Source organism: Ruditapes philippinarum, unplaced genomic scaffold (genome assembly GCF_026571515.1).
Source record: "Ruditapes philippinarum isolate M1 unplaced genomic scaffold, ASM2657151v2 ctg724_1_1_1_1, whole genome shotgun sequence".
Lineage (NCBI taxonomy): Eukaryota > Metazoa > Mollusca > Bivalvia > Venerida > Veneridae > Ruditapes > Ruditapes philippinarum.
This window is the reverse complement of record NW_026864586.1, coordinates 127,969-140,013: the sequence shown is the minus strand read 5'-3', so window position 1 is coordinate 140,013 and position 12,045 is coordinate 127,969. Positions and strand designations below refer to the sequence as shown.

The window sequence follows — 12,045 nt, the reverse complement described above, 5'->3', positions numbered from 1 at the left end:
ATTAGATCCTGCCTCTTTATAAACGGCTGTCAATATAGACAATGCGCTGTCAATATTAGTCGTTATCTCAGAAATAATTCTACCTTGTTTCTGACGTAAACAGACTACCAAACTGACTTAAAAAAATTAGCTCTATGGACTTCATTCCAACGAAATTTTTCGTGTTCAATCGTACATGTTACATCATTATCATTAGAAACGGCATTAATTACCAAGTCCTTGTATGGTAAAGACAGAGAACATGATATAGGGAGATGATCAGATACATCATTTTCTAAAACTTTGAAATTAACAATATATTCAAATAAATTTGAACTAGCTATTATATAGTCGACAACGCTGACACCCTCATTTGCGTAGCATGTATACTCCCCTAATGTGTCATTTGGATATCTCCCGTTTAAAATGTGAATATCATACAAACAACATAAATTAAGCAAAGATTTTCCAAAATTATTACAAACGCCATCTTTATTGTTACGAGGTAAACAAAATGTACTACCGTTATAATCAGAGTCACCAAATATATACGTTAAAGTGTCATCATAAATAAAATCAGGTAATTTTTTTGTTCTAGCATTTGTATCTCCAGCAAAAAGAATATATGAATTAGGAAAGTTTAATTTAATCATTTCAATATCACCCTGAATTTTAATAATTCCATCATTTTCTTCTAAATTATCATAAACAGAAGATCCCTCCGGTGAAACATACGCAAAAATAAAAAACAATATCTTCTACTGTAAACAACTGAGAAGACTTTAAGTAACAGCACTACACAATCTGTCATGTCATAAAAAAATACGTTCAATCAAATGTAAACATTTTAAACTAGAGTTTATAAATATACTAACCCCTCCACTATTTCTAATGTGAGCATTATTTATATGGTCTTACATAATCATAATGTATATAACCCTCTAAAAAACTGTCAAAATCTCCTTTAAATTTTGACCATGTCTCATTTAAGCATAAAATATCAAATGTTTTAAGAAACTCTTTGGTTAAAGTACAATTATCTAACCGGTTTAAACCACAAATGTTCCATGACAGTATATTAAAGTCAAATAATGGGCTTTGGCCACTTTCCTAGCTAAATTGGTCTACTTCGGATCTTTCCGTATCCATCCCGGCTTGCTGCGATTGGTTATTTATAAAAGGTTCGTTCTGTTCAGCTAACACAGACGGTCGTCTGCATATCTTGCGATTGTCGTCTGCCTATGTACACTATGGATCGTGTATTGTCACTATATTTATACACCCCATCATTTATAATGAGTTTTATCATACCGCACACTTGAGTAGTTTCCATGTTTGACGCTCTTCGATCATTCTTTTCCCCGAGAATTTTTCGGTGTCTGCGTACGCGATCCGTGTAGTCATACTGAATGTAAACATTACTATCACGCTGCAAATTACTTTTGGCCAATTGCATAATAGTAGTGCAACCACATAATTACAAAAAGTCAGCAATATCGTTGGTGTAGACGAATTTGACGATTTCACTCTCCGTATATCATCAATCTGAACAGTACTGGCATTCTCACATTTAAGGTTATTTTGCAAGAATTCCCTGGCTTTTTGCTCTGTAACAGAACGTGGTTCGCGCATTTGACCTGAGATACCTTGAATTCTTAAATTTTTTCGTTTCATGTTGCCATCTAGGCGATCAACATTAAGTTGAAGGTCTGATATTTGCATTTTCAATTGTGAGTTTTCTCTTCTAAGGGATTCATTATCAGCCCTCAATTCACGCACTGTGTCTGAGATAGTGTCAATTTTCGAATGTACCTGTTTCAAATCTGTAATAATTCTGTCATTATTTTTATTCATATCTGATTTCATAGTCATTAAAACATCATAAATATCATCATTTACTGACCTGTAGCCGCTTTCGTTATTGCTTGATAATGGGCTACTAACAACGTTAGCATATGAGGAGATTGTCCGCTGTCGTGTTGTAACACCCTCCGTATTCTTACCGGTTGGCGGTTCCGCGTGTCTGGTCACTGCTGATGCCGACGACGACCCTAGTGGGGCCGACTGTGATAGATTTTAGCGCTGATTGCATATGAGACTGTCGCCGACTCTCATTTCGCTGGGTTTTTGGAGGGCCGGGATTCTCCTCTACGTCACCACAAACGACCAAAAGTACGAGCAAACACGTGCACAAACGAAAAGTTAATCTAAACCGTCCAATAGAGGTTTTAAATCCTTGAAATTTACATCCAACCCTTGAACTTTTGTGAAAACACACCTATACGTAACCTCCAAGTGCTGATATCTATCCCCATTTTACTAATAACTTAGAAATTAATCACTACCAAAAAATGTACACCATGTTATACCAAGGGACGTAACTGTAAGAGATTAATATACACGGCAGAATGAAAAATGGCCCCAAGGGCTTCAGCTCGAGGGCATTATTCATTTCAGGGCCAATTATCACCTTCCGGCCCTACTCTGCCGTGTGTTAATGTCTTTAATACACTTGGTAGATCTAATATTAGTTTTTTTTTTTCATAATCAGAGAAAGAATTAAAGTAGATCTACTTTGAAATTTATTTTCGTTGAAATTCCTGTCTGCATTTCTACTGTACTTTACAGTACACTTTCAGTAACTTCTACAGAGCTGATTACTTTTTGTTCATCAAAGTGCACTACTGCTGAATCTAGAAGCAAGTTGTATTTTCTTTTTTTTTCGGAATGAATTTGTCGTATTATTTCTTTAAATTTCGATAGTGATAAAACTCTGTTTGTACGAAATACGCTTAATCTCTCATTATAAAATCAAGCGATTTGTGCTTAAATAGAGAAAAACAGAATCCCTAAAGAAAGTCCAACACGGCAAAATTGTAAAATTTTGCAGGCTCGTTTTGATTGAGCCTGTTCATGGACGGTACTGGAAAGTGCAAGTTACCGTCCACGCCCCCTAGCACCGGCTTAAGCAGAAATCAACATTTAAACACAAAATGGTGAATTTTTGAATTAAGAAACATTCACAGATATGTTCATACGGCGGTTATCATGGAACCTACAATGTGACACAATAGTGCCATTCCATGAAAATCAGCGTATGCTCCCCAAGTAAAAGAATGCGTGTGCCCTAAACGAGAAAACAATGGGCGGAACAATATTAAACCTTCTTTCACTTTTACAGTTAACTGTTTGATGACGTAAAGTATGACGATGAGTGTCACGTGACCTATAATGAGTTTACGGCCCCGGGCCGAGAACTAGTTATCAGCCCGCCGAACATGTGCACGTGCACAAACTGAAACAATGACGTCATATTTTACGTCATCAAGCAGTTAACTGTGCATGAAAGTGAAAGTAGATTTTAAGCACGAATCGCTTGATTTTATGATGAGAGCTTTAGCGTATTTCGTATATACACAGTTTTTAAATTATTAAAATGTAAGGAAATAATACGACATATTCATTCCGATACAATGAAAATGAAACTTGCTTAGAACTAGATTCTACCGTACTTTAAACAAACAAAAAGTAAACAACTCTGTACAGTACAGTAAAATTACAGAGACGGAAATTTCAACTAAAGAAATACCAAATTATTTTTTTAAGAAAAATGCTACTATTAAAGATCCATTAAGTGTATTAAAGACATTAATACACGTCATAGCTGTGCCAGAAGGTGATAATCGGCCCTAAAATGAATAATGCCCTCGGGCTGAATCCCTCGGGGCCATTATTCATTTTGCGGGCCGATTATCACCTTCCGGCCCTACTATGCCGTGTATTAATCTCTTAATATTTCACCGAGTGAGCACCAAAAGGTATATTTCACGAGTGGCGCAGCCATAAGTGAAATATAGACTTTTGGTGTTCACAAGGTCATTTGGCTGGTTTCCAGTACTGTGCACGCTGGTATTTCACTAAAAAAAACGTAAGGGGCTTAAATTCAAAACAGTGAAATTATCAGTTTTTTATATTAACGTTACTGATATATTTCTATAAACAACCAAAAAGCATGTAATGAATAGATGATGTTTGTTTAGTTTTCAGTGTAAGATCGGAATATACTTCACCGAGTGAGCACCAAAATGTATATTTCACGAGTGGCTGCGCATGTCTTGAACTAAATCGAAGAATGGTTCACTGCACGTATCTTCGTACAAAATGTCGTGGTTAACAGTAAACACAGCTTATTTTCGTTATTCTATTGCAGATTTTAACATATAAAACTGTTTTTTATATTACGAAAAATAATTTTCTCAAAATCAAATTTGAATTGCTTGTCTTCAAAGTCGAAATCATATACGAGTCTTAATTGAAAACAATGTAAATCATACATGGTAACGTATAAATGGTTATTTCATTAGTAATATAAGTCTACAGTAATATTGTTAACATAACATATGGAGATTAAGAGTATCTGTACAACCATTTTGTTGAGGATTTCACAAGGGTAATTTTTACAAAATCATTTACGAGGCTCATCAATACCATGCGGTTTGCAATAAATTTTCAATTATTTCAATGTTATAATACTTCAGATATCTAGAGCGGATATTTGTCTTGCTTATATTCTGTCATCCATGTAAACCATTCAAAATTTCTCATAAAACAGAAATTTGCAACATTTACGAGCCTATCATTTACGGGACTCACCCTCTATCACATTCTCTTGTGATTTATTCTGCTAAATTTGTTGAATTATTTCAACATGTTAATGGACGTTGGTATTGTTGGAATAGTATTCTTCCACGACAATAGAATCCATGTTTTTTTTTAAACATACGCATCTGAAATGTGTTTTTCACTTGCAGATAGCTTCTAAAAATCATAATTTTGATATTGTAATTGGTATTCAGAGGTTTTGACTATTATAGAGTTCAATGGATACTTACTTTCATATACGAATACATTTAGACTTATACTTCAATCACAAAAATGAAGTAAACATGAAAACAGGCGTGTACCGTATGTGGCTGAACTGTCCCGTAAATGGTAAAATTAATTCGAGTAATAGGAAATTTTGAATCCGCGCGCAGATATTGAGAGATTTACCTAGTACTTGTCCTTAAATAAATACATTCTGAAAAATTTATAACATTTTCATTGATGTTTCAGTTAAATGGAATATGACTTTCAATCATCTTGATATAAAATATTTTAGTTTATCTAGATACTTAATATCTGTTTAAACAAACATACTGTACATTATTTTGCAGTTCAATTATAAGATAATAGTAATAAGATTGACTTGTCCCGTAAATGACCAGAGCGAAAGAAAATTATAAAACAGTGATTTTCTCAATGAAAGTGATATTTCTAAAAGAAAAAAATATTTGTTTTGATTCGTAGTATTGTTTTCGTTTACACTAACTTGGATTTTATGCAAATCTAGCAATTTTATTGAACTTCTAAGACCATTTCTACGATCTTTTACTCATTTTTTGACTATTTTCAGTTCAATTGTTTGAATATTGTTATCATGGCCCAACCTTGACAAAGGAATATCTGCTCCATTTCATAAATAAATATTAGTTAATCTTCAATCATTATAAATGTATAATTCAAAGTATTTACATTTATTTCTGTCAATCCATAGCATCTGGAGACTGGGTCACTTACGGGACAATTGGAAAATCATTTACGAGTCCTTAATAAATTGTCAATATATGAGATGACGTAAATTATTTCACATTTGACAATTGAATAATAAATAAGTAGGTACTTTCAAGAATTCGTCAGTAATTTTCACATTTTCTTACTCGTCCATTGTTTGGATCTGTGGATTTTGTAAGGTTATTCATTTTGAAAATGAGATTTAAGCATATTCGATATGAAATGCATTTCCATGAGTTGTTTTTGTCAGTTTAATGATTGATTCTCATTTCCAGATGTTCATATAAATAGATGATAGAAAGTTTATTGTAAGAGACCAAATAAAATCGCCATACCCTATGCACAAATTTAAGAACCATTGTCTCGAAAATGACGAAATTTATTTTCTGGTTCTATCTAGAAAACCTGTCATAGGGAAAAATCTAGGACATCTGTACTGGTAATATTTTATATTTAAGATGTCGAGATACTTATAATTTTGGAATGGAATAGAATTTTAATAGACAAGAAAGTTCATTTTTCACTTCTAGAATTTATGAAATGTCGTACTTAATGAGAATCGAGAATGAGTGTTTAACCTAATTCTTAATGAAAAGCGAGCCAAATAATAATAAAACGTGGCGTCATTTATGACGTTACGCCATTAAGTTGATTTCCAGTACTGTGTACGCTGGTATTTCACTGAAACAACATAAAGGGCTTAAATTCAAAACAGTGAAATTATCAAATTGATAATTTCATTGTTTGAAACAGTGAAATTATCAGTTTTTCATTTCACTGATATATTTATATAAACAATAAACAACCGAAAAACATGTAATAAACGGCTTTGTTATTACTGCGCCACAGTGTAGTCTATGTGATAAAATTATATTATGCGAGCCTGCGGCAAGCATGATATCATTTTATTCAACGAGTTTAATAAATTTAGTAATGAACTTACATGAATTTGATATTTATCACACACCAAAATAAAGACCGTTTGGAGTAATAAAAAACTTTGACGAGCCTACAGTATTACGCTAATATTTAGTGCATCTCAACGCTATGTTTATATTATTAGTTATAAAGATCGTTGACAGGTTATATGGCCCTATATAAACGGCTATTTGTAAATATAACCCGAGCCGTTAGCATCATTTTTATAGAAAAAAGTAAGATTTCTTCATGAATCGACAGCAGCCTTGTATATAAAACTAAATAAATGTCACGATTATCCAATGAAAAATGACGTTACAAACGTGCAGTATTATAATATTACTTATAAAGATCGTTGGCAGGTCAGGTTATATGGCTGTATATAAACGGCGGTTTGTAAATATAGCCTGAGCCGCTAGGCGAGGGTTATATTGCAAACAGCCGTTAATATACGGCTATATAACCTGTCAACAATCATTATAACGAAGTTATAATACAACAATCATATTTTTTAGAGAAAAAAAAAAGATTTCTTCATGAATCGACAACAGCCGTGTATATAAAACTATAGAAACGTCACGATTATCCAATGAAAAGCGACGTTACAAACGTGCAGTATTATAAAACGCAAATGACGTTACGTCAAAAGATATGCACGGCCGTGCGATACCATTTTTACGAAGTCGTAAAAGCGGAACGGGTATGTGATAAATTTGCAATAACTACTCACCAGTTGGTCACCGCTATGTTGTTCTTTCATGGAATAGCTCATGGAACCGCCATAGAACTGCCTATTACACTCAACATGTTGATAAAGTATGCCTAGTAAGATGGCATGGACCACTAGTAACATCATTGTTTTCATAGCCTGTTAAATTCTAATAACATTTAAAACACTAAAGAATGTTACAATAACAAATTACCCTTTTTACATTCATCTGACATATGCACAAATCGGCCTTACTTGATTCGAATCAAACTACTAATACGAACGATTCTGAATTGTAATGCTTAAAATTAAAATTCAGGTGAACATTTTATGGTACATACGAGTTTGATATGAATTTATTACCTATGTAACTATAAATAGTAGCAAAGTCACGGATATTTCAAGGCCATTATGGCAATATCATTATGCAGTTTTGGCCGCCTTGCTACTTGGCATCATTTTTTTTCATAATGAGCCAGTGAATGAGTTCACCTTTAAAATAGCTGTTAGTGACTTTCAAGATGGCTGCTGTCTTTGATTGGACTGTAGTCACTTGCACACAAATATTAATTAGCTGACATAATCAATCAACAAAGCTTAACATTGAATATTTAAAAACTCAAGAAAAAAATCAATAACTGTACATAAGACAAAACCTGATCCTCAGAAATTGCGAAAATGACTTCAGATTGACAGTAGAGAAAAGGTCAAGTGCATAATGGTGACCAGCAACCAATTATCAACATCTAAATAACAGCGGAGAGCGTCATATTCAAGCCAAATAACGCCATAGATCACTGGACAGTGATAACGTGCAAATACAAGCACTTACATCAAATATCAAAATTTAATTGTTAAGTTAATTTTTAGCTAAGTTAAAAATCTGTGCAAGCCTAAAACTGCAAATTAAAAAAATCTAAGTTAAATTGCGAATGACAATTAAATTTTGAGTCAGCTAAAATAAATATGCTTTTCCTTAAAAAATGAAATTCTAACCTAGACCGATTGAATATTGAGCTATCTGAAATTTGAAGATGATCAACATAGGTAAATACTAATATCTAACGTTATGTAATTTAAAGCTTTGTTTAGAGTGCGTTTAAAAAGCGGAAATTGTTTGTTTTATAGGAATTTTAATAAAATAAATTTATTAATTAATAAATGCAATAAATTAAAAAGATAAAATAAGTTAAAAGCTTAATTAATAAAACACGCCGCTGACCATCGAATTAAATAACCACGTCATTTAGGACGTTTCTTAATATTAATCGTTTTGCCAGCTAAAGGTTTACGTATATTTCTATTGATATAACCGTAGAAAGTATGAATGGCATAACACATAAAGCATGATTCTGGTGAAATTTCTATTAATTATATCAAACATAAAACTTTAAATATATGGTACAGATTACAGAGTACAGATGATGTTGATACCTAACATTTGAAACGACCAAGTTGAACTAAAAAAACATACCGATTTTATTTTGTGTTTTAAATTGTTGCTTTCAATAATATTGTTTAGACATGCAAAATGGTTTATAGAAGCATGAAATTACAAGCTGTTAAGTAATAGAAACACGAGGCTATCTGATTTGTACGAGGGGGCGTAGCCTTCGAGTATTAATCAGATTGCCGAGTGTTTTGATGTCCTTTCTCTTTTGTATCATTGTCAAACATAAAAAACACGTTCCCTGCCGCAGTATGAGACCCCAGAAAAAAATAACCAATGAACGAGCATCTGAATATGATATTCTTTCCCTGCCGTCACAAGAAGTAAACCCCAGCAAAAATGAGCCAATCAATGGGCATGCTCTGGAGTGCGGGTAACTGATACATGCACTCCACCAGTTAACGCACTGTGCATGTATATGTACACGATTTAACCTTGACATATTTTCAACAGAAAGGTCCCCAAACTATAATACAACGATTTTTGTAACGTAGGTTTAATATTGACACAAAAATTGTGTTTGAATTCTATGATTCACGAACTGTGTGTAAAAGCAAAGCGCGAATTAATATCATTTCAAATTAATTGTATCATCACGACCAGACAACAAAGACTGTCTTTATAAAATGATAATACAATTTGTTATCAAGTATTGTACGGATTTGTTTAGGGTATAAATGAATTTGATGAACTTTAACATGTACAAAACTATGCTTGTAAAAGGTTTATGTGTTTATGCGTGTAAAACAAAACTCGTCAAATTGTGCTGTTTTAGGTGAATGCGCTAGGTTATCCACTATAATTATATGTTAAAACTTAAAAAGAGCTATACATGTATAATATTGGTTGAAAATTATTAAGATGCCTAAAGAAACAATTGTAAAAAGTTATATAATGATACTAAATGATGTCTCAAATGGTTATTTCAATTTCAATTATTTATATACGGATTTGGTTATGTGTGGCGTAACAAAGGTTTACAAAATGACAATGTTTTTTTTAAATGTATTTGTAAATAGAGTGAAAGATATGAGCATCCAAGAGTGGAATTCGAATGTTGACAATAATTATTAGTTAGAAAGTAACAAATTGTTAAAAGATGTTGTTTTTTCTTTTGAACATTATTTATATGTATTCGATTTAAAAAAAGAGAAAAGACTCATATAAAGAAACTTTAGAATTGGCAGTCTGGCTATTTTAGTAGGAAAGGGAAGATATACACATACCCAAGAAATGAACGACTCTGCTAATTGTTTGATAAAAACTGTGTTGAAGATCAATATCATTTCTTACTTATATGTGTCTTTTATGATGAATTACGCAATAATTACCTACCAGGGAAATATTACATACAACCAAATTTTAAAAGGTTGCAAAATTTTCAATTTTGTCGTTTTGTGTGTTCTTTGGGGATTCTTTATTATTCTCGCGATATTATCACTAAGGACTTAGCGGTAGGCAAAATGCAATTTTGCAATATTATCTTCTAAAACTTTAAGAAGGTTAAACCTGAACTTTAACGAAATCATTTTTTTGTAATTTTCGGTACTACTGGAGTAAAACTATTTAGTTTTGAATGATTTCTATAAAAAAGTAATACAAATGAACTAAACTGTAAAAAGGTTGTATCAAAAAGAAGAAAGATAAATACATAAAGGTTATCACGTTATTAATTTTAATCTTCCAAAACTGTATAATAATTGACTTATGCAAGTTCAATAGTTATCACTAAATGAATGTTTTAGTCACTACGCAAGTTTGAATGAAATAATGCAAATTGGAATCAAGCATGGCACAATTTAAATATCATAAAGCAAGATGAAATCAAGCACAATGCAAGTTCCAATTTTATCAACCATGATGGAATATGTGCATTAATACAATTCCATGTCCTCAACGTCTGGTCTTATTTTCAATTTATAATAATGATTTCTTAAGATGATGAATAGAGCAACAGCGGTGTTAATAGAAGCATCGAAATTACATATATTGTCATTATCTTCTATATGGAATCCAACTTACCTGATCTGAGTATCTTTCAGTGGTCAAAACCTATCAAATCCGCACATGATGTATACCTCTGTATATCTGTTTCCAACACTGTTTGATTGTGATCACAGACTGATAAATTTAAATGATTTAGCGAACTAAAGCCTGACTTATCACACACTACCTGGTGAACATTTAATGCTTTATTGGAAATCCTTAAAATGTCTTTGCTGGTAGTTGTGAAATCCTAGTGAACTAAGATTAAAACGATTAAATTGATCAATAGACTATCAGTTTATCAATAATTTTATTTTAATTTCCCACTGGCTGGTTGTTTTCTTTCCGTGTTTTGTATATTTAAGACTTTTACTCTGGCGTTTTCAAATGATTAATGTATATTTGATATAACCGTCCAATATAAAAATGATATGAGCATGATGTATTTTAAGCAAAAATGAATAAGTTATCTCAGTCATTTTATTGTAAGATTATAACTGATCATAGCATGACACCCTGGACTGTTAAATTTTGTGAATGTTCTTCTGTTAGTAAGACGGGCTTATCTTTATTGACCACTTTCAGATATTATCTAAACTGTTTATTGAAATAGTACTAACAGTGTATCATTAGTTAGTGATCAAACGCTCGTAATATTTCAAACTAGCATATATGTGTATAAAAATAAGGTTTTGCATGACTTATGATATTAGATATATAATTTTGAATTTAAAACTTTATTTTTTTTAACTTAACGGTATTATACTGTATAATCCTTTATAATATTTTCAAATATAAAATATAACAAAAGTTATCATCTTGTTTAGTTTAAACATATTTATTCCCGAAAGGATATATAATGTACATACAAATATATAACAAACAAAGCATTTTTACACAATGGAAAAGGATCATCTTGTTTGAAGGATATTGACGATTAAAGTTGAACTTTTGTATTAATTATATAGAACAACAACAAAAAATAGGTTTTTATCAGTTTAAAAACAGTTTTAGTTTTCATCGTTATCTAGAAATAACACATTTTAATAAAGTATTTCTTAACACAAAGGTAAATGCACGCTTCCTTTTGTCGTTTCAAGATATTGAAATTCCAATTATCACAATCACAATGTACGTTATTAACCACGTCATTGTACATGAATGCCCCTCGAGGGTCTAAGTATTTTACTTCCGAGTGATATTGTCACGGATCCAAATACCCACTCATAGATACAAAACAGAAAACCCGTACCAATTCCCAACATGTGAATGAATCACCGCCTGTTGAATCAAGACAACACAATGTTAAAACCTAGGACACACAGGGGTCAGTGAATTATAAGTGTTTAAAAATTGGTACTCTTAATGTTTGTGGCATAAAGGGTAGAGT

General features: G+C 32.1%; 1 protein-coding gene across 1 annotated transcript in view; it reads right to left on the bottom strand.

Moving 5' to 3' along the window:
• LOC132726185 (uncharacterized) overlaps positions 1-10,856 on the bottom strand; it is a gene marked incomplete at its 3' end in the record, with an annotated part of 86,132 nt that extends 75,276 nt beyond the window's left edge. Inside the window, 2 exon segments of the mRNA XM_060711457.1 lie at positions 7,241-7,378; positions 10,692-10,856. Coding sequence (XP_060567440.1) covers positions 7,241-7,375 — 135 coding nt within the window.
• Between the last annotated feature and the right edge of the window lie 1,189 nt (positions 10,857-12,045).